A 24,758-nucleotide genomic window follows, 5' to 3' on the forward strand; every position below is an offset into this window, starting at 1 on the left:
CGCCAACTCAGGTAGGGGAGAATGTCATGGGCTGCTTTCCATCATCGACCCATGACCCCTTGGATGCGCCCCGTGGCGTCCCGGCAAGCCTCCCAACGCCTAGCGCGACGGTTAGCCCCGTGGTCTCGGCAGCGCCAAGTGACAAGCGAGCATGCGCCTCTGTCGCCCCACCGATAATTAATGCCAGCGCCCAGCGGCTGGCCAATGCCATCAGTGCCGCGCGCACCGACAATGCCGCGCGCACAAATCATCCTGTTGCCATCAGCGTCGCACACCCAGACAGTGCCCCGCGCGCAGACCCAATGCCAAGCACCAGCGCCCAGCCGCTGGCAGATCCAAATAGTGCCGCGGGCGCCTACAGCAATGCGCGCGCAGACCCTGCTGCTCAAGACAAAGTTACTGCCATCGGACTTGCTTCCATAGAAGACTAAGTCCTTTTCATTGTAATTATAGAGTAGTTTTACTTCATTCATTTTCAGTGTGCTTCTACAGCTTTCTTAGGTCAACTCATGTAACTTTGGTTTATTTTTTTAAGCATTATTAAGGGGGACCAAAGCATTCAAACATTCAAGCATTCAAACAATTCTCTGTACTGGTGTCTCTCCCCCCCGACACCGCATTTCATCTTGTAATAGCTTTCATCATCATCAATACAATCATCAGCTTTCATCATCAATTGCTCATTTTCCGCTGCTCAATTGCTCACGACATTGGCTTTCCCGTACGGCACTGACAATCTAGTCTAGCGTACGGCGAGGGCCTCAGTTGGCGCATAGCAACCGCACTGACATCGGTTGCTTAGCCTTACGTCGCCCTTCCAAGGAACTTCAGAAAGGCGCCGCGTAACAATTAGCATGAAATTGTAGCTTCAATGTGAAACAACTTCATGCTATATTAGCATGAAGTTTTAACTTCAACATGAAACAACTTCATGCTACATTAGCATGAAGTTTTAGCTTCAAGGTGAAACAACTTCATGCAAGTAAATGTGATTCTGAAGATGAATCTGGACAAATTTATAATTTTTTAATAAAGGTGTTGAGAGGAGAGGAGGAGATCTTTTTCACGAATGAGGTTGCTGATCACTCGATTAATGCGTGATGCAGGTTTTATATCTTTTGTCGGGGGTGTAATTGTCATATTATTACGGATTTTTTGTCAGCTGGCTACCAAATCAATAATTTTTAAAAATAGGATACAAGTTAAAAGGTGACACAAATATATAGTACGACTGTAAATCCCCCGCTGGCCCTTCATGAAATTTTGCCCAACTCAACCAGTCCAACTTGGACTGTTGGGTAACATAATACGTTATCTTTTTTTTATAACCGTAATGTTCGGAATAAATCATTTCATCGGTTAATTTTGTCATGAATATTCATTTTATAAGGTGATAACATTCCCCGCGAACTTTTTGTTAAAAATCAAATTAATAATTCAAACTTAGTCTTTAGACATTCTCCCTTTCTTCTCTCAAAATCAACCACCACTAATGATTTTAAAATTGCAACGTCTATTTTACCCCTCAGTTATCAGCATCATCATCCTTACATTTTTCTGCATCATAATATTCTCATTTATGCTACAATACTCGCTTTTATTTCTAATCACAAGTTATTTATTCAGAAGAAAGAAATTAATTAATACTAAGCAAACATTTTCATTGATAATGAAGAATATAAATTTTGATATTGAAATTAAAAATTAAAATTAAAATAGAGAACAAAGGAGTAATAAAAAAGGCCCAAGCCCAAAGCACATCTGCCATTGGGCCCAAACACTTTCACCATCCCAAATAAGAAGAATTAACCCAAATAGCCGTAAATCAAATTACTTAAATTAAAAATAGCCGGTGAATGTATAATATAAATTTAATTTATATATAATATATATATAATTATGCATAATTAATGTGTAATTTATGTATACCTGTTAGAAAAAGTAAATAGCAAATCTGACCGCTATTTGTGTAAAAAGAACAAAAAACTATTTCTTGAACGAACGAGTAATAAACTCAGAGGCGAGTCACCGATCATTTAACTCAATGTTGAACAAAATCTTAGTAGAAAGGAGAAACAATCTTCTTTTTTATTCTTTTCTACTAATATTTATGCTTATTTTAATCCAGTAAGAGAAGAGTGACAAACTCATTGACTAATAAACCCCTGTTTCCTGTATTAAATTTGTCATCTTGCTGTAATTAATTCTCATAATCTTCATGTAATTCCAGATCCCAACATATCCAAACGGAAAAAAGGCAGCAAAAACAAAACAGAAAAAGAAAAAGAAGAAAAAGAACAATTTTTTTGTGTGTGTAAGTAAAAGAAAATCTTGGAATCTGAATGAACTGTTTTCGCTCTGGCTTTTCATCTTTTTCTTGCCTAAATCTCTGTTTTGTAACAGTAAAAAGTTGAGCTTAGAAAAATCAACGAAAGAAAGAAGATGAAAAAGAGGTACATATTTTTTCACAGTCTTCACGGAAGATTTTAAGATTTAGAGAGGGGCCGGCGGGGGGAGGGGGGAAGGGGGAGGGGGAGAGGGTTGGAAGTGAGTGAAAGAGTCAACCAAACCTTTTTCTGTGCTGTTTTGGATGTATGTATATGTAAGGCTTCGATGAGTCCACAATATTGCGTATTATCTTCACCTTTTTGTGTTTTTTTTTCTCCCTTTAGTTTCTATTATTCTACCCCCTTTTTCTCTCTCTCGTCTCTTCTCTTGTCTTTGCAAAACTGAAAAAACAAAGCCTTTTAAGCCCCTTTTCTCTCTCTCGCTAACCAAAAAGTTTTTTTGTTTTGTAAAAAAAGTCAAGCATGCAGAGATACATGTAACAAAACAGAAACAGACCCTTAAAACTAGGGTTTTGCTTGCTTAAACCATTTTTTAGGCTTCTGCTTTTGTATTTGCAGCTAAGAGTGGTTTTAAAGATACAGAAAAAGGTCCCCTTTTTTTTTGGTTTTATTTTTAGGGTAAGGAGAGAAGAGGAATTTTAATTGGTACTGTTATTTAAGGAAAGTATAGAGAAGAGAAAGGCAAGAAGTACTAAACGGAAGCAAAAGTAAGGGGTGTTTTGCTTTCTTTCCTTCTTCTTCTTCTCTCTCAGAGTAAAAATTAGAGAGGAAGTTGGAGACATTCGGATTCGTCCTTGTGTCTCCTCTACCTCTCATAATTTTTCTCCCCACTTTTCCTTTTCTTTACTCCTTATTCTCTGTTCATAGCTGATTTTTAGCTCAAAAGATACACTGAATCTGTGATATATATATATATACAAAATAATAAATACAGCTAAGTGCTTTGAGACTGTGTTGGTTTATTTCATGAATTTTGGAGATTTTCTTGATAATACTTCTGGTGGTGGCGGTGCAAGAATTGTTGCTGATATACCATTTAATAACAATAGCAATAGTAGCAACAACAACAACATGCCCGCTGGTGCAATTTCTCAACCACGTCTTCTTACTCAATCTCTTGCCAAATCCATGTTCAACTCTCCCGGACTTTCTCTTGCTCTTGTAAGCCTTAAACAAAGCATAAAAATTGAATCTTTTTTGTTACCACTTTCTTTTTTTAACTGTATAACACCCTTTTTATACTTTTTTTCTTTTGGTGGGGGTAGCAAACAGGAATGGAAGGGCAAAGTGAGGTAACAAGAATGGCAGAAAACTACGAGGGGAATAACAGTAATGGTAGAAGAAGTAGAGAGGAAGAACCAGACAGCAGATCTGGAAGTGATAACTTAGAAGGTGCATCGGGTGATGATCAAGATGCTGCCGACAAACCACCAAGGAAGAAAAGATATCACCGACACACTCCTCAGCAAATCCAAGAACTTGAATCGTAATCATTACCATCTTTTCAGTTGAAAAAAAAAAGATTTTATTTTTCGAGCTTTAACTTTTTTCTTATGAGAAGTTAATTTTTTCCTTTTGGCTTTTCAGTCTTTTCAAGGAGTGTCCTCATCCTGATGAGAAACAAAGGTTGGAGTTGAGCAAAAGGCTTTCTTTGGAGACTAGACAAGTTAAGTTTTGGTTCCAAAATCGTAGAACTCAGATGAAGGTAAAAAAGATTCAATTTTTATGGCTTTAAAAGATTCAATTTGTATGGTTTATTATCAATGATGAATCTTGATTGCACCAGACTCAACTGGAACGCCATGAGAATTCAATACTAAGGCAAGAGAATGATAAGCTTCGAGCAGAAAACATGTCAATAAGAGAGGCAATGAGAAATCCAATTTGCACAAACTGTGGTGGTCCAGCAATGATTGGTGAAATATCTCTTGAGGAACAACATCTTAGGATTGAGAATGCTAGGCTGAAAGATGAATTAGATCGAGTTTGTGCACTTGCTGGCAAATTTTTGGGGCGACCCATCTCATCTTTAGTTAACTCTATGCCTCCACCAATGCCTAATTCAAGTTTGGAATTGGGAGTTGGAAACAATGGATTTGGCGGTTTGAGTAATGTACCATCAACACTTCCCTTAGCTCCTCCTGATTTTGGTGTTGGGATTTCAAATTCTTTGCCGGTGGTGGCTTCAACTAGACAAACAACTGGAATTGAGAGATCACTTGAGAGATCCATGTATTTGGAACTTGCTTTAGCTGCTATGGATGAATTTGTTAAAATGGCACAAACTGATGAACCCCTTTGGTTCAGGAGTGTAGAAGGTGGTAGAGAAATACTAAACCATGAGGAATACATGAGGTCATTTACTTCTTGCATTGGTATGAGACCAAACAGTTTTGTTTCTGAGGCTTCCAGGGAGACAGGCATGGTTATAATCAATAGTTTGGCTCTTGTTGAGACATTAATGGACTCAGTGAGTAATTTCTTTTAGCTTTCTTGATTTGCACTTTTAGGTATCTAAATCCTATAGCCTTGTCAGTGATGATAATTTGAAGTCATGTTTTTGATGATTAACTGTGGCTACATTTAATTTTGACAGAATAAATGGGCAGAAATGTTTCCATGCTTGATTGCTAGAACCTCAACAACAGATGTTATATCAAGTGGTATGGGGGGAACCAGAAATGGTGCACTTCAGCTGGTAATTCAAAATGACTTTTTTAGATTAAGTAATACTATTTTTACTCCCATTAATCTTTTGTTGATGCAAATATTACTACGCATTAAATATGACTAAATTCTTTGCAGATGCATGCTGAACTGCAAGTGCTTTCACCATTAGTACCAATAAGAGAGGTCAATTTCCTGCGTTTCTGCAAGCAGCATGCTGAAGGGGTTTGGGCTGTCGTTGATGTTTCTATTGATACCATCCGAGAAACTTCTAATGCACCGACATTTCCAAACAGTAGGATACTTCCTTCTGGCTGTCTAGTTCAAGATATGCCCAATGGCTATAGCAAAGTAATTTCTCCTTCTCTTTCAACTATATTTTTTTTAATAACAGTAGTTTTAGAGTAGAGAGGACCCTTGGCTTAACCGGTAAAGTTGTTACTATCACGGGTTCAAATCGTGGAAACAACTTCTTGCAGAAATGTAGGTTACACTAAGATTGCGTACAATAAACCCTTGTGATCCGACCCTTTGCGCACCGGGCTATCCTTTAACAGTAGTTTTAGAGTCTATTTCTAACTAGTACAAGTATTAGACAGCTTTGTCCATTAAGACTTCACAATATGTTGTGTGTCATTTACTGTAGTATTCCCACGAGAGTGTTGTTCTGGTGGTGAGCATCCTCCACTTCCAACCAAGAGCTTGTGAGTTCGAGTCACCCAAGAGCAAAGTGGTAGTTCTTGGAGAGAGTGAGCTGAGTTTCTATTAGAAACAGTCCTTCTACCTTAGGGTAGGAGTAATGTTTGCGTATACACTATCCTCCCCAAATTTCATTAGTGAGATTATACCTTCTATTTTTTTTTTTTTTTTGTTGCTGCTATAGTATTCAATCTATTCTTTGCTTTTTTGTGTTTAATGAGTTTGGTTGAGCTAACTACATATTTTTGGAGCTTAGTTCAAGACATTGAATTGGAGTTTCCACCTAGTTTATATGACCAAAATCACTGTAAAAAAAATGACTAAGCTAGTCCCTTGGTTATTGATTTGGTCCAAAACAAAGAGATTAGATTTTTGAACCAGCTGATAAGATGCTGATTGTAGGGGACAGAAGAATATTAAAGTCTTTAAATTTCAGCAACTTCCTGCTTAAGATGAGCTTAATATTAATATTGTATGATCACCGTACGTGGGAAAATCGAGGCTAGTGTGATTAATAAATTGAATAGAAGCCTCCATTGCTTCTAATTTTGCTCCTTGGGACACATTAATTTCATATGATTCAGAAAGAAAAAAGATGCCTTGAAATTCTCAAACATTGGTTTAAATAAACAATGTATTTGATGTTTCTATTCCAATCTCTGATGCTGTCTCGATCAGTCCCCCGTGTCTATAATTAATTCATCTAACTGTGTATTATCTGGTTCCAGCCTTATGATGTGTTTGTTTTTTATACTAGTAAAGGACCTTTTAGTCAAACTCCAAGACTGACTATTATTTTGTTGTCACGTGAGTATCTACAAGGTCTAAAGCTTTGTAGTACATTTCTCAATGTCTACAACCTACCTCGTGCCTTCAAATTTGCAAAAAATTGGCGAAAACTTTTATTTTATGCCTTCCACTTTTAGGGTTCTAGGTTCTATAATGTCTCTCCTTGAACCTAACCTTGCTAGGCCCATTTCCAAGATTTGTCTTGTATCATCACAAAAACTTCATTTTCGATTTCGCTTTTCCCATGGCATAATAATGTACTTTTTTAGATTATAATTTTTTGGGTTTTAGAAGACCATATTATGGTTTAAAAAATTGTAGTAGCACCAATAAGTTGTTAGGTCACGTTAATCATCAAGTAAGATTGCTTCGGAATTGGAATTACTTGCCAAAGGTGGAAAAATAGTAATGCCATAAATTACAATTTTGGTAGTAGATGAATATGATTCATGTTATCATTTATTTGCAATTAACGAGAGAAAGTTGGACTTTCGAGAGACAATCAGTCTTCAGTGGTTAACATATCACAATTTAAAACTAATCTTAATATAGTTGAGTTTTCTCTTCCCTTATGACTAAAAGGTTTCTATTTTAAGTTGACTATATTAATTTGCACTTTCAACTGAATTGTGCAGGTTACATGGGTAGAACATGGCGAATATGATGAGAGCGTGATTCACCATCTTTACCGGCCTTTGATCAGTGCCGGCATGGGCTTTGGTGCACAAAGATGGGTGGCCACCCTCCAACGACAGTGCGAATGCCTTGCAATTCTCATGTCCTCCACCGTATCTTCAAGGGATCACACGGGTATACATACTTCAAAATCATAAAATCTAAGTATTAATTAGCTCCATTGTTCAATGAATCAACCTCTTTCATGTGATGAGTCCCTTACATTTTCTGTGACTAAAAAACAATCACATGCAGCAATAACTCCAAGTGGAAGAAGGAGCATGTTGAAGCTAGCACAACGCATGACAAACAACTTTTGTGCTGGTGTTTGTGCTTCAACGGTACACAAGTGGAACAAACTTTGTGCTGGTAATGTCGATGAAGATGTCCGTGTTATGACCCGAAAGAGCGTCGATGACCCGGGGGAGCCACCGGGCATTGTCTTAAGCGCTGCTACTTCCGTTTGGTTGCCGATTTCCCCACAAAGACTATTCGATTTCCTCCGCGACGAGCGTCTCCGGAGCGAATGGGACATCCTCTCCAACGGTGGCCCTATGCAAGAAATGGCTCATATTGCCAAAGGCCAAGATCATGGCAACTGCGTCTCCCTCCTCCGTGCTAGTGTAATTTCTTTAACCCTTTTCATTTTAAAGAAAATAAATTAATACTTAAGATTCTGATAAAAATAGGGTGTGAGGATAATAATGCATGGCGTTAATAGATGAATGCATTGAGAGAAATTGATTGATTTTGCATGGGTGGGGTTCATTTTCTTAAGATATAAAAAGGTGAATTGAAAAAGACAAATAAGGGGATTTGGAAGTATCTCTAAACGACATTTGATTGCAGATCTATATTTTTTAACTTTGTTGTTTCTTATGTAAATTTGTAAAAAGTCAAAACACATGATACTTGTTACCTTTTTTTGGTCAGCCCTACCACATGATATCACCTTTTACATGAAAAGTCCTAGTCCCTAGTTGACTCAGTGATTTTGAACACTGTAACAGAAATTGACGTATTATACCGCGGAATGGCACTCTCCGTAAATGTATTCATAACTAAAGGTTTTATTTAATTGACAGGCTATTAACGCGAATCAGAGCAGCATGTTGATACTTCAGGAGACGTGCATTGACGCGGCTGGAGCGCTTGTTGTTTACGCGCCAGTTGATATCCCGGCAATGCACGTGGTGATGAACGGTGGTGATTCTGCGTACGTGGCTTTGCTCCCTTCGGGATTCTCGATTGTACCCGACGGCCCAGGATCTCGTGGGTCGAGTACTGCAAATTGTGGGTCCAATAATGATGGCCCAGATCAAAGAATTAGCGGGTCGCTTTTGACGGTAGCGTTCCAAATATTGGTGAATAGCCTCCCTACAGCCAAGCTTACAGTGGAATCAGTTGAGACAGTCAATAATCTTATATCATGCACTGTCCAGAAGATTAAAGCTGCCCTTCATTGTGAAAGCTAAGTGAGAGAAGGATCACGTGCTTTTCACGTGATGATGATCTGACTTTGGGCATACCGCCCTTTTCCTTTTTATTTTTTTTTGTTTTATAATATATAACTTAACTAGTAAAAAAGTGGGTGCTATTGTGTCAAGAATTCGAGAAGAATCGGAGGCTGAGTCAAGAACGAACCGCGCTTAAATGACCGTTGCTAGGTGGTAAGGGGCGGCACAACTAGCCTGTGGTTAGATTTTTGGTTCTTAACACAAAGCAAAGGTGGTGGTTCGGGTATTGACTCGGGACTTAAGGAATTGGTTCAAGCTGTGGTAAAAATTGGTGAAATGAGCATAAGGGCGAGTTTGATTTCAAAATATGGAATTTTCGTTTTGGGCAATTTGTGTGACAGCAATGTCAATTTAAGCAGCTATGGTTTTATTTGATCATTTTATAGTTGTTTGATGGGGAGTCATAATGGCTCTTTTGTTTGGTATGGTGGGGGACTAATCTAGTATTGTACGTTATCTTAATTGACTTTAACTCCATTGTCTTTGTCATGTTTATTTCTTTGCCAAGGTTCACATCTGATCCCAACTGCAAATGTTTTTTCTTTACCTTTTGCAAGTGAAAGTTGTAATATATATCTTTCTAATAATAAGTTCAATTATCCTTTAAAGCACGCTATCTTCAATTAGATTAAACAAGTCTTCTTCGTTCTTGTGGACAATCTTCGTCGTTTTGTACAATATTTGATTAAATTGAAGACATAAAGATTATTTTAAGTCGAAATTTAAAGAAAAAATAGTGTTTGGATATAAACTTCACTTAAAGCACATTTAAAATGTGTGAGTAAACTATTATTTCACTTGAAATGCTTCTTAAATTAAAAATTTAATATCTCATGAATATTTATAAATACTAAAATTTTGTATTTGAAGAATCGCGCTATGTATGTCGTTGTTGTAATGAAATTTTGTATTTGTAAAATACCGTTATTAGATTAGTATTTGTCAATATTGAACTTTAGTATTTACAAATACTTCAATATCGCTCTACAGTCAATAGAATATGCGCTATACTAATTTCGTACAAGACCCTTAAAAGTTGAACGAGGACAGGTGGTCATGCTCTCTTTGGAATCGGATGATTTTGTGGGCGTTTGGACATAAGAATTGTAAAATTCTAAAATAGGGAAAAAAAAATTCTAAGTAAAAATAATATTTAAAATTTAGAGTTGTGTTTGGACATGAATATAATTTTGGGTTGTTTTTGAAATTTTGTGAGTGATTTGAGTAAATTTTTTGAAAAACAGGCTTTTTGGAGTTTTTCAAATTTTCGAAAATTTCAAAATATATTTTTAAGTGAAAATTAAAAATTTTATGAGCAAACGCTGATTTCGAAATAAAAGTAAAATTTTTTTGAAAAAAAGAGAAAAATTTCTTATGTCCAAACGGGCTCTTAGATAGGACATAGAGAAGGAGACGAGAGTATAATTTGATTGTACAATTTGAGTTCGCAATACAATAGTGTTAACACTCCTTTGTATTTCATTTCATCCAAAAGTAAATAAAGAAAATATCAATAACACCAAAATATCTAAAACCGGAAAGGTTGGCATTTCAAATGCAAATATGAAGTGAAAGGAGGCGAAATTATGCATTTTCCGTTTCATTGTATTCCATATAATTTAGTACATCAATTTGATTGTAAAAGTACATCTTCAGATTTAAAATGAGGAAATGACATAATCTTTCTATGTTGTCTTTGCAATTGTTAAGAGTACTGTATAGGATTGATGTATGAGAACAAGCCTTATATAGTTAGTTGTTGATTATTTTTGAACTACCATATGTAGAGATGAAATTTGTGATAGAGCCCGCACCAAGCGTCCCAAAAGATTATACCGTAGTTATGATGTACTGTTATGTCGCATGGTTTAAAGCAGGGCGTACATAAATCGGATTGATTCAGATTTTTTTATTACTAAAGCAAACGTGTCGCGTTTTTAGATCTATAAATAAATCCAACCAACAAAGTCGGGTTTTTCAATCTCGATTTTTCTTGAATTTTTCGATTTTTGTTTTTGGATTTTCCGGTTTTTTCTCGATGAAGTCTTCATAGCACAAAATATGTGACTTATGCTCTAAATATTTCTTTAGTCCTAGTAAGATACAACTATATAATGTATATTTCAAGAAAATAACACAAATAATATGAGATAAGTCATTGGATTATACTAAAATATTCAATAACAAAGATAATAAAATTGCATAAAATAAATATTACTAATTAATAAGCCTTAATAAAAATTAATATAATCTAAAAATACTATATAGGTCATGCTAAAATAAGTAAAGCTAATTAGTATTATTAATTATATAACTAAGCACTAAAGAAAAAGATAAACTAGTTATCATTTGTATTATAAACCAATGTATAAAATTAAAAAATAGATATCCAACACTATCATCATTTCTAGTATTGAATTGAATTTCTTTTGTTAGCATTAGTATTGTTTATGTTACTACATTTATGAGCTAAAATATTTATTTAGCATTGAAGAATATAATGTTAAGTCCAAACTTGAAATAATACGCTACAAGAGAAAAATGTGAAAAAGCTTAAGAAATATTTATAAATTATATTACAATAAATATTTATATCTATAAAATATTTTTAAAAATTGTATAAATGTACTATCGGATTGGTTTGGTTTCGATATGACTCTTTTAAGTTAAAATCAAACCAAATCAATTATGGTTGAGTTTTTTTCCCCTCAATACCAAACCAAATCAAACCAAACACCATCGAGTTTTTTTTTTCCGTTTGACTCGAATTATCAGTTTAGTGCGATTTATCAAAAAAAATTTTTGTACATCTCTAGTTTAAAGTAAATTTATTATGAAACTTGGTCATGAGTCCCACAACGTGTCGCAAAAGAGTTACTCGAAATATAAATTTTGGTAGGGATTTTTTTTTTGTTACTAAGCTTATTATATATGAAATCGAATAATACATATAGAATGTTATACGAATAATAAGAATAGATAAAAGAATGTGACAGGCGTAGAGATGAAATTTGGATAAGCTAAGAAGAAAGAGCGAGTTGAGGCTTAACTGATGCGCGATGGAGAAAGGGATAATGGGGTCCTTGGCATTGCCAGCTGAGGGAGGGGAGGAGGGTGTGCATTAAATGAGATTGCAGAAGCTGTTGGGAGAAAGAGTTGCCATGCATTTAATGCTATCTCTGCTACTGTATTATTTTCTGTTTTCTTAATAATAAAAATTTGGATTCTTTATCTTTTCCAATATATGCACTCAAATGAAATCCAATCACTCTCAGCGTTTGCTATTCTGACACACGAGACAAAGGCATTTTCTTTAACATATGTATGGCTCATATATCAACTGATAAGGGTTTCTTAGCTTCAGTACTGTGCTCTCTTGCTTTTCGTTTGGCTTTCAATGGTTCAAACTGATCATATATATTGGCCACTGTCCACTTAGCTACAAGGATAACTAATGGGGCCAGAATACGGATTGGATCATTTTGGCTGAGGAATTTACTATTTACTCTTCTAACGTCCTAGCAAGGAATAAGAAAAAGAATGAGAATTATAGGGCCTATTACTTGTAAGTTAGATAGGGATCTATATACACAAGGTGGATTTCAAAGATAAAATATAAATGGTTAAAAGTTTGATGAATTCTTAAAATTTGATTTATCTTAGTCGTCTTCAATCATTAAATTCAAAACTTTTTCTAGATTCTCTAGTCAATTATTTTAATCGCATGAAATAATAGTAGACACCATCTTGTCAAATAAACAAACAAACAATTTATTTTATTCTTTATATTATTTCTATTTTTTAGCTTCGATCTATGATTTATTCATTACGGATATTTACAAGGTCCAATGGTTCGGCTCTACCTTAAGATAGCATAGCAACCTTTAAAGTTTTCCAACTTTCTTTTTCAAGTTACTTACTGAGCATGAACCAGAACAGCGAAAGTAATTAACCACCTTCGCGTGTCGAGGTAGTTAATGTCATAGTTATAACCACCTTCTAGCAGGGGCCGGAGCTAGAATACAACTTAAGGATTCGGCGAAACCAAGCTTTGCTTCAAATATTGTTTACAAAAATTTATTGAATATATACAAATTGTTAATTTAGATCCAATAACTTACAAGGCTAGAATACTGCACCCATAAATTTCAAATTTTGGCTTCATCTCTATCCTCTTGCGACTAATACATAATGTCTACCTTAATAGTTGGTGAAAAGAAAAAAAATTGAAAAGAGTCCTATTTACCAAACTGAATGTGGAAACAGAAACTACTTTCACAAAGTCCCTTTGACTAGTACACTTTAGACGAGTCAACTTCATTTGCCAACAATTATCCATGACTTCAACATCATTGCCAACAATTATATATCTAAGACTTCAAGTTGAGAGGAAAATGCTAATTAATAGACTGTAATTTGCATTTTATCTTTTTTCTGAAAGGTATTAATTGTCGACTGTTGTCAACGTAATGGTGTCAATTTGTTGTAACAGACGAAATAAACAGAGGGTCATACATGTATATTTTAAACATTCACCTATATATAGGAACATAAATGTAGATTTACTTCATTAACTTGTTTTTGCGAAAGATGGTTGCCTTTTAAGCATCATATGTTATGGAACATGGAACATACCTCTTAACTGTTTAAATTTTTAAGACAAATAATACATTTTATTAGAGTAGGCAAAAGTCTTGCGTACGAGTGTCATTGCTATCTAGTAATAAGATATTCACTTTTCCCCCCTAAATAAATAAATTGTAGTGCCCTACTCTAATATATAGTTTAAATTCAAATTTTCTCCCAGCCCGGTTTTTTTTCTGGTCATCTTTGATTAAAATGTAGGAGTAGGAAGGAAACAAAAGAAGAGAAAGCTAAAATACATGAAGCAAAAGTGTTAGAGGAAATAGTGGTACCCAAAAAATATACTCACTTACTAAAGTTATATCTTTTTTAAGTTTCTTTCCATATACCTATTACTCCAAAGTTTATTTGGATTCGTACCCGACATTAATATACAATGTTATTCGATCTACTGAAAACTTTTATCCATTTGTGGAGTCCTATAATGAGTAGTCCCCATATTCCTATATCTGAAGGTGTGGTAGTGAAGGAATTTAAAAGTATAGCAGCTAACAATATGCCAGGGAACAATGATTATTCTGAGTCTTGGCTGCTCTTTATATGGTTAATATTCAAGTTCGGAGCATGTTCAATGTTTGTACACTCTAGGTTTTCTCTCTTATATCTTTGAGCTTTCCTTTTCCCATTAATTCCATTGCTTTTTCTTCTTAGTTCCAATTGCCTTGTCTTCATCACAAGAGTCTACAAAAAAAGGGACCATCATTCAAATTATGTTACATCTTGTGTGTGAAATCTTTTGTTTAGATACACACATTCATCATATTCCCATCTCTTTTCACATTCAGCCAATTCATACCTAAATCCTTTCAAACAGCTTATCGCAATGTTACCTAAGTAATAAACTGTCAGTAAAAACACCTTCATATATATATATAACATAAACTGAGTACTGTTAGTCTAATGAAGATATTGGGATTGGTTTTTTCACTCACTCACTATGTCATTACCTTTCTGATGATCTATGTAAATAATTTCGCGTCTATAGTTTTGAATTTGTGTAATCTACCTAAAAGTCTTTGAAGTCTTGATTCATTACTTAGATTCTTTACTTAACACTGCGGAAAATGACAAAAATTGTCCCTTATGTTTGGGATTAGTTCAAAATGGTCCCTTACATATAGTACTCTTGAGCAGTTCTTGGCTTTCTATGTTTGCTAAAAGTGAATACTCTTGGTCTCAGTTAAATACTTAACAAATCTGAATGTTTAATTTTATGGGAACAATGGGAAAAAGAGAATTAACCAGAAATACTAGGGAAGTCCCGTCAAATTTCAAAAACCACAAAATCAAAAATTGCACCGTCAAAAAGACTCCATAAATGGACCAAATGTCACGTCCCAAACTATCCCTAGACGTGATTGACACCCAACTAATACCACCCGGCAGGTGAATCATACTTTCATACATTAGCCATTAATTTGTAATATTTGATTAATTAAATAAGTATCCAAATAATCTGATAATTAATTACGAACAATTAATATCTATTAAACTGAAACTCTAGCCCAAATCCGACATTAGACCATAGAGCATCTAAAAGAATTACAAAAGATATCATATGAATAAATAATAAGGACTTTTTTGGCAGCCTCCACGAACAATGCGGCGGCTCACCTCAATAACTGAATCAATTCTAGCGAACTCGTTAGCTACTAGCTCCGACTTCACCAATAGTATCTGCATCGACATGCAGGTAAGGAGTGAGTTATACGTAAATATAACCCAGTAAGATCCTCGACCCGCCACTCTGAATACCTCTAGAATAAGTGTTAGAAAATACAAAACACACAACTAGCACAAAAATAATATGCACAGAAATTCCTTCACCATATAATTACTTTATAAGGTCCAAATAATTCTTCAACAACAATACTATATAGCTCAACACAATCTAAACTAAGGACTTGTCATAAATGGCGGTGCAGAAAATTAACCAAACACCCCAACGAGTCCACGACAGCATACACAATACCCCAAATCTACCACGGCGGGATACACAATGCCCCAAATATATTACGGCGACGAAAAAATATTTTTTAACACCCCAACACTATAGCACGAGGCTACGCCACATCACACTACACCACAAATCACTTATTAAATAATTTTAGTTTTTTACAAAATAATATATATTTGCGGCTGGTCAAAGACCACCGATTCTGCTAAGCGCACGCTCGTCCTAACACATGGATCAGGCAGACAAAACATACTTTCAAAATGAATTTTTAAAAAAGCAAGTATCAAAACTTAAAGTCTCACTTACCTCGCAACGGGAAATTCCTCAATCTTGCAACGTCTAGAACACCAACTAAATGGCCTCCAATGGCCTCAATCTATCAAAAATGTTGAATATCATGTCCTAATTAGTTTAGGTGAATAATCTCTATAATTTTAGGACAAGTCAAAATCAAAATCAACTCTCAATCCAATTAATAAAAAATATTACACAATTAAATATCAAATAAAATAGCTGAAACAGTATCTTCATTATGCTACTGTACATTATACCAAAACATCCTCTAACCTTTAAAACTAATCATTATCACAAAATTATTTTTAATCATGGCATCATGATTCTTATATTCTATTCTTAAATATAGTAATAAGAATTCCAAATAGTAGCCTTATATTATTTTGCAAATAGATACGAAAGGCAGCGAAGACCTCATCTTTCAAATTCCGAATCCCATATTTCATCCTTACAAATTATCAATCTTTTACCATATAATTACTTTCTATCATTACATAATTATTAATTATATATTTCATGCTGTCATTCTTACCATTAACCAAAATTAATTTAAAAAGGTATACCAAGTTTAAGTATTACCTGAAGTCTTTGTTCTTAGTTTCGGCCGTCAATGAGTGTGCACAGCAAATCCTTTGCTCCAAAATTTAAGCTTTTGACAGTGATTGCCAATGAAGGCAATTCAATGCCTCTATGTCCCTTATTGTTGCCGTCTGATTCTCTATCCCAAAGCCCCTTCAATCCTTTTTTTTTCTTATTAAATATAAGCCCTAGTGTTTCTAACTCCTAAAACAATCGGATAAAAGGATATAAAAAAGAGATTTTTACCTTTCTATACACTATTTGAAACTTTATTACGTAAAATGTCCACGTTTAGTTAATTACCCGACCTAAACAAGTTTTGTTTACAAAATATATGCATTCCACCTTAAAAGGCTCATAATCTATTATTAGTGCCTTCAATCAAGGGATTTAGTTATACCTTTTTTCCTTTTTTCTCTCTTCTTTCCCCTTCTCTCCAGGTCTTCCACCCTTGTAGCAATTTAGTGATCAAGCCAGTGGACAACGCTTTCATCTGGTTGATCACGTAATCATGTCTTAATAGTACTTACAATTTTATGTTATTTCTTCTAATCCTTTTTCGTCGTCTTCTTCTTCTTCTTCTTAACCCTTCAGTTTTACGTTGGAATTTAGTAAGAATTCCTCTATAATTAACAGGAAGATTAGGTAAATATTTGGGGACAATTTTTTACAAGTTCTTTTTATCAAGATTTAGGATAAAATCAAAATTCTAATTTAAATCCTTAAAAGGGAATCAGACTCTATTCCGTGTCCATCAAGTCTATTTAATTATTATCCAATTAAGAACTTGTTGAAGTTGCTATTCAAAATACAAAATCAGAAGGGCACCCATTTTCAAAGAATTATATCCTATGCTTTTCACTTTCTTTAGGTAGGAGTAATAATTAATAGGACAACCCTAGTTGGATAGAATATATCTGGAGGGCATTATTCTACAAATCATACTCAACAATGGTTATATATTCTTTTTCCTGTAAAATAAAATGAAATCCTTCTGGCATGTAATGCTGAAGATAGGTAAGTTTACCTTTTATGAGAAGTCGATCTGAATTAAGTTGCAAGGTATTTCATGAAATTAAGTAATGTTTTAACACGTTTAGGCAAAGAGCTTAAAAGCATAATGTAAAAGCACAACTAATTTACGACTTATCTATAACTTTCATACATTATTTCTGCATAGTTACATACAACTACAATATCATACAACTAAAATATAATTTTTATACAAATTTTATACAATATGTCTTTTGTATATTTTGTATCTAATTTATACATAGTAAAAACAAATTTCATACAACTAATTATATATTATACAACTTATCTAAAACTTTCATACGTTATTTCTACCCAGTTATATACAACTACAATATCATACAACTTAAATACAATTTTTATACAATATTGTTCAACTTTCATACAATATTTAAATTTTATATATATATATATATATATATATATATATATAACAGAATATAATTTTTCTACAATTTTACTACAACTTTACTACAATTTCGTAAGTATAATGTATGCCATGTCTTCTTCTTCTTCTTCTTAAATTCAACCAAAATCAAGTTTAATCTTCACCAAAACACTCTAAAAAATGAGATATAAACTCCAAACAATATTCTCAATTGTTTGCAACAACACTCAATCCAAACAAATAATGGTTTTTGAAAACCTAAATTTGAATTCAAAGCTTCAAAACTTTTTAATGGCTATCAATGGTGGAATTGCTGCTCTCTTACTGGAATTAGGGTTGGTCTTCGAAAGTGTTTTCTTCTTCATTGAAAGTTAAGCAAGCAACAGACATTAATGGAGGTGTGTGATAGAGTATTTAGAGTTTGAATCTATAAAAATGGAGAGGGGTTTTTGAAGAAGAGTAAAAAAATATAGACTGATTTTTGAAGAAGAGTGAAAATAGGCATTAATGGAGGGATACTGAAATTTATGGAGAGAGAAACGTGGGTGAGTGCAAGATACGTGGGGAGGGGGGTTGTGAAGAGAGAAACGTGGGGGAGTGGAAGATACGTTAGAGTGATTTTAGGACACTAATTATTATCATTAAATGCCTAAAAATGTACATAATTGGTAATTGGGTATATAATATGTAATTATATTAAAACTTGAGTAGGAAGGGTAATAAAGATTGAAATAGTGTATAGGAATGTAAAAATTCCTAGAAAAAAAAAGGTAGGCTTGGCCCACTTGTTAATCATTTAAATAATGATAAAAGTTACTTACTTCTAATTTTCAATTGATAGTATGTAATTGGCCCGCTAACCACTTATTTACTATACTATCTTATATATTATAATAAATTCCCTCCTACTAATTTAATATTTGACCCAATAGCTACAAATTAAATTAATTCTCCAATCTCAATTATTAACTATAAAAATATTCCGGGTTATTACAATCTCCCCAACTAAGAAGAACATTCATCCTCGAATGTTATACGAGCTATACCCTAGGAAAGAGAGGTACAAATACTTCGTCGTTACACTCATCTTATCTTTCATATTTATACTACATACGCCTTGTGTAACTCATTTGAAAACTTATTAATAACTTCAACTATCCCAAGAGTCAGAATCTCTACTCTAGTACCTTAAATCATAGTTAGAAATATTGAACATTTTCTAATCATCTCATGTAAACTTTCGTATAAGGAACTTCCTCGCCCATGGCAATCGTGAACACCCTTCCGTATTATTTTAAGACCATAAGAAAATAACAAATCTAATATTATTTACTTGATAATTGTGCATCACATAGCACAATACCAATCAGTCCATGCATATAATAACGTTAAAATCAGACATCGGCAATACTAGTAGAGCGACTACGGTGTCTCATCCCTGAATAAATATTACCCATTTTCTATATACTCTATCCACTAATATAGTCTCCTCACTAGGATCGTCACCACGCATCGAATACTAGGAGTACTAAATATGACGAAACCAGTCAATCCATGCCCAAGTTCACTTAAATGTCAACATTACAAACCATAACAAATTTACAACTATCTCTCTCTCCTAATTGTGATCCCACATGCCCGATAAAACATAATCAATAATAGTAGGATCCCCACACTTGGGTAAAATTATACTTTTTCATATATCGCGTTATTTCGTTAATATTCAACCTTCTCAACTCATGCAGTACAAGATACAACACATATTATGACAATTGTTAGAACGGAACACTGAATTCGATAATATTTGTGTTAATTCTTTTCAAGTATTTGAACTCTTCGAAGTGTCTATCACTCTTTAAAACGGTGCATGACACTCTCCATACTGTATGTCTTACACTTATTTTTAATAGCTAATCATGCCACTACTCGCTGAGTTTCATACTCAACCTTTTACTATATTGGTGCATTAAGCGTTATACTTAAGTCTTACCTTCTCTCATAGATATGGACCCCAAGTAGAATATGTCGTATCTTTTATATCACAAAGTGGCACTATCAAGGTCATACTCAATGTACTTAAATGAGATTAGCCATGCCACCAATACACTTATAGCATTACCATCACGATCTCACTGCTAATATCAAATCACTTCAAAAGGCATTAAGCTTAGAATCATATAAGCACCTTCATCAGAATGTCTTTCACACCAAGCCTAACAGTCTAGATGTGTTTAAGGTATTATTATCTTACACTTCTTACTTCTAAGTTCAGTTCTCTTCTTCTCCAAATCAAACTCATAACATGGAGTTGTATCCACAACTTTAAATATTGAATAAGTCGCTCTCAGGTAAAAAAAAATCAAATATTTAGACCCTTTACAATTCACATAGATTCTCAACATTCAAAAATTTGACTATCGTTAGACCTCTTTACAATTCGCACAGATTCGCAACATTCAAAAATTCGACTAACTCTCAAACCCCTTTTTATAAAGAATTTTGGCACACGTTCCTACAAAAATAGAGTTATCCCAAAATTTAAAACAAGTAATATTTTAACTATCACTAATGAACACAACATTTTATGTACTCAAGGCCACTCTCAATCGCCCATATATTATTAGAAACTTCCAAATAAACTGTGTCGTCCGGCAGAGAAGGATACACGCGGCTTAGCCATTTGCTAAAGGAACATTCTAAGAATAAACTCGATTCAGCTTAAAGAACGAATGAAGAATGAAAGAAGAGAAAGCATCCTAAATGCTTAGTGTGAGCACCTAATTTTTTACCGTGCTTGAATATTTTCCGCTCCCTTCTTCCCAGGCATGTCCTCACTCCATTTTTTTTTGTTCCCCATGCTTGTCCCCCATACTTGTCCCCCATGTTTTATGCTTTGTCCCCCCATGCTTTGTCTCCCCCATGTTTTATGCTTTGTCCCCCATGCTTTGTCTCCCCCATGTTTTATGCTTTGTCCCCCCCATGCTTGCTTTGTCCCCCATGCTTTGTCCCCACATGCTTTCCCACTCACAACCCCACACATCTTCCCTATTCCCAAAAGAAGAAGGAACGGATCCCTCCCCCTTGAAAAAGAACCGGACGATCTCATTTTTACCCGGACGGATTTCATTCTCATGGCTAAAACACACAGATTCACATCTCTGAAAATACGCATACCCAAAAGCACTTAGCACCAAAAAAAAAAACAGTCCAAAAATTAGCTCTAAAACCCAGCAAGAAGCAACTCTGTTTTCCAGCCGAAACTTAGCAAAATCAGCCATGAATCACCTTTAAAATCCATCCCAAACCCAGCCGTAAATTCAGTCCAAAATAGCTAAAGCTTCTGAGTCAAGTCGAGGTTCTCTTTGGTTCGAAGTCGAGGTCGTTAGTCGAAGTTCCAGTTAAAAGTCCTGTCTTCAATTCAGAGCAACGTGTACTGTCGGATTATTCACTTGGAGCTTTGTTTGATAAATCAAATACAGAAGAAAGTCATAGAGGTTCATCTTTTACTTTTCATCTGTTTTCACCATAGCATGCACTGTTTCATCTTCAAGCAGGTTCCTGCCTTGATTCGCTGATCGTGTGTTTAAATGTTGGTTCATATTGATTTGCTGGTATTTATTAGGATTTCAGTTTTGTTTGTTTATTTTTGTCTTGTTGAAATAGCTTGTTAGCTTTCGTTTGATTTCATGATTAGTTTGGAAGAGTGGAGGATCTGTTTTGATGATAAAACCATGATAAAATATAATTAATAAATTTGTTGAAAGAATCTGCATATATTAGATTGTAGCAGTGAAGTTTTGAGATCATCTGTTAGAGTAGTGAGTCATCCGTTAGTTAGGAAATTAGGCCATTTGATTCAAAAACGTGAAAATCATTAATTAAGCCATTTTCTTTAACTAGTGGGTCTTAAGGCAAACGAACTTTCATTGCGTCAGTTGGTTTAGCTGTACACTCAGTATTAAAAATGTATATGTGTTTCGAATACACTAATTCTTAAATCAAAGAACTAAAATACTTCACATATTAGTTTGGTAAATTACTAATATACATGCTTCTCCAAATAATTCCATAAATCATGACCCATACAAAAATCTCAAAGTAGTTTAGGAAAATAATTCATGAACAATCGTAGTTTGATTTAGGCGTGCTTTAATCCATTATCGTGGTTATGTATACGTTCGCGTGACGTAACTATGATCCCAAAATAAATCAAGGTACGCGTCCGCGTACCATCACGATCTCACTGCTAATATCAAATACCTTTGAGTAGGGATTCAAATAAAAGGTGACTTGGAACACCAAATATCAATTCCAAGTGGCGACTCTGAATAACAAAATAATCCCTACTCAATTTTGTCATTTTAATTGGAAAAACCCTTTAATCTACATTATCTTTTTTTTTGGGTTAGAGAAATTGGGTGTGACACTTAGTATCCTCAAGATCATAAGTATGGGCGCCTACATACCCATGAACGAGACTCTACTAAATACTGCTCCATGACCCCGGACTTAAAGCCTAGGCTCTGATACCAACCTTGTCAACGTCCTAAACTACCCCTAGACGTGACCGGCACTCAGCTAACACCACCCGCCAGGTGAATCATACTTTCATACCTTAGCCATTAATTTGCAGCATTTGATTAATTAAATAAGTATCAAAATAATCTGATAATTAATTATGAATAATTAATATCTATTAAACTGAAACTCTAGCCCAAATCCCACACTAGATCATGGAATATCTAAGAGAATTAAAAAAGATATCATATGAATAAATAATAAGAACTCTTTTGGCAGCCTCCACGAATAATGCAGCGGCTCACCTCAATAACTGAATTAACTCTAGCGAACTCGTCAGCTACTAGCTTCTTCTTCACCAATAGTATCTGCATAGACATGCATGTAAGGAGTGAGTTATACGTAAATATAACCAGTAAGATCCTTGACCCGCCACTCTGAATACCTCTAGAACAAGTGTTAGAAAATACAAACACACAACGAGCACAGATATAATATGCACAGAAATTTTTTCACCATATAATTACTTTATAAGGTCCAAACAATTATTCAACAACAATACTATATAGCTCAACACAATCTACACTAAGGACTTAACATAAACGACGGTGCAGGAAATTAATCAAACACTCCAACGAGTCCACGGCAGCATACATAATGCCCCAAATCTACTACGGTGGCATACACAATGCCCCAACTCTACCACAGCTGTAATAACCTGGCCTGCCGTTTTGAGTATTACAGCCTTGTTTCCCCATTTACTGCTTATTAGGTGTTCAAGTATAATTATGAGACTTATCGGGGAGGTTTCAGAATGAATTGGAACACTTAGTTCCAAGATTTAAAACTTAAGTTGAAAAGGTTGAATGGATATTGACTTATATGTAAATGACCCCGGAATAGATTTTGATGATTTCAATAGCTCTGTATTGTGATTTTGGACTTGGGAGCGTATTCAGAAAAAAATTTGGAAGTCCTTAGTTAGATTAGGCTTGAAATGGCTAAAAACATAAATTTAAGCTTGGAAGTTTGACTGGGGAGTTGACTTTTTGATATCATAATCGAAATCCAATTCTGGAAATTAGGATAGCTCTGTTATATCATTTATGACTTGTGTGCAAAATTTGAGGTCAATCGGACTTGATTTGATAGGTTTCGGCATCGATCGTAGAAGTTGGAATTTTCTTAGTTTTAATAGGCTTGAATTGGAGTGTGATTCATGTTTTGGATGTTGTTTGATGTGATTTGAGGGCCTGACTAAGTTCGTATAGTGTTGTAGGACTTGTTGGTACATTCCGACGGAGTTCCGAGTGGCTCGGGTGTGTTTCAGAGCGAGTTTTGAGCGAGTCTGGGCATTTCGGCACTCTGGTGTTATTCTAGAATTTTTGAAAGTGCGGGAGCACATTTTGGAGTGTTGAGGCAAAGACTCATGTGCGGACCGTAGTGGAAAAGAGAGGACCGTAGAGGAAAAGTGCGGACCGCAGAAGAAAAGTGCGGATCGCAGAATTTTTCTCGCGGTCGCAGAAAAGGGATTATGCAGGTTTGATGGTCCGACTTTAGAAGCTTATATCTTTTAATCTATAAGAAATTTCGAGATGATTCAAAAATAAAAGTTGTAGCCCTTTGAATCTAGTTTCCAGAAATATATACCACTAAGTATTTGGACATTTGTAGAGAAAGTTATGGTCCATTTACTGAAGTCTGATTGTGTAGAGGATGCTGAAGTGCGGCCGCACAATTTGGATTGCGGCTGCAGAACCTGGAATGTGCGGACCGCACAAAAATTTTGCGGTCAGCACAATGAGGGATTAGAATTTTGTACTTTATAAACGAGGGTTAGTGTATTATTTCATATTTAGACTTTGGGAGCTCGGTTTGTGGCAATTTTTCGTGGGATTTTCAAGAAATTCATTGGGGTAAGTGATTCTAACTCGGATTTGGTTAATATACATGAATATAACATATTTTTCATCATTTAAACAGTATTTTGAGATGGAAATTTGGGAAAAATTGTAAAAATTTCATTAAAACAAATTTTTGGGATTTGAATATTGATTCGAAGTCGGACTTTAGTGAAACTAGTATGGTTGGACTCGTAATTGAATGAGTTGTCAGATTTTATGAGTTTTATCGGATTCCAAAATGTGGGCCCCACGGGTGACTTTTGGGTGCAATTTCGGATTTTGTTGGAAAAATTAGTATTTTTATATGGTATTAATCCCTACAAATTGTATTGACTGAATCATATTATTTGTGACTAGATTCGAGACGTTTGGAGGCTGATTCGCGAGGCAAAGGCATTGCTGAATAAAGAATTACACGGTTTGAGGTAAGTAACAGTTCTAAATTTGGTCCTAAGGGTATGAAACCCTAGATTATGTGTTATGTGATCGGTTTTGAGGTGACACACATGCTAGGTGACGGACGTGTCGGCATGCACCGTATGAATTGTGACTCGGACAAATTCCATGGAACTGTGTAGTTGAAAAATCTGTTGTTATCTGTACATTCTCCATGTAGTAGTGAATTGAACCACAAATCATGTTTAGATTATATGTTGACACTGTAGGGACCCACAGAGGTCGTGTACATATTGAATTATCTGCTAAATTATTATTTTGTACTCAATCACAGTATACTTATTTATTTTA

General features: G+C 34.8%; 1 protein-coding gene across 1 annotated transcript; it reads left to right on the forward strand.

Moving 5' to 3' along the window:
• Nucleotides 1-2,586: 2,586 nt before the first annotated feature.
• On the forward strand, nucleotides 2,587-9,303 carry LOC104097939 (homeobox-leucine zipper protein ANTHOCYANINLESS 2). The gene is made up of 9 exons (XM_009604561.4): nucleotides 2,587-3,509; nucleotides 3,614-3,834; nucleotides 3,936-4,053; nucleotides 4,135-4,818; nucleotides 4,945-5,046; nucleotides 5,154-5,366; nucleotides 7,139-7,313; nucleotides 7,434-7,801; nucleotides 8,264-9,303. Exons 1-9 carry the CDS (start codon nucleotides 3,315-3,317, stop codon nucleotides 8,651-8,653), a joined length of 2,466 nt encoding a protein of 821 aa, XP_009602856.1. The 5' UTR covers nucleotides 2,587-3,314; the 3' UTR covers nucleotides 8,654-9,303.
• The last annotated feature ends 15,455 nt before the right edge of the window (nucleotides 9,304-24,758 follow it).

The sequence above is a fragment of the Nicotiana tomentosiformis genome, chromosome 1 (assembly GCF_000390325.3).
Source record: "Nicotiana tomentosiformis chromosome 1, ASM39032v3, whole genome shotgun sequence".
NCBI classification, from domain to species: domain Eukaryota; kingdom Viridiplantae; phylum Streptophyta; class Magnoliopsida; order Solanales; family Solanaceae; genus Nicotiana; species Nicotiana tomentosiformis.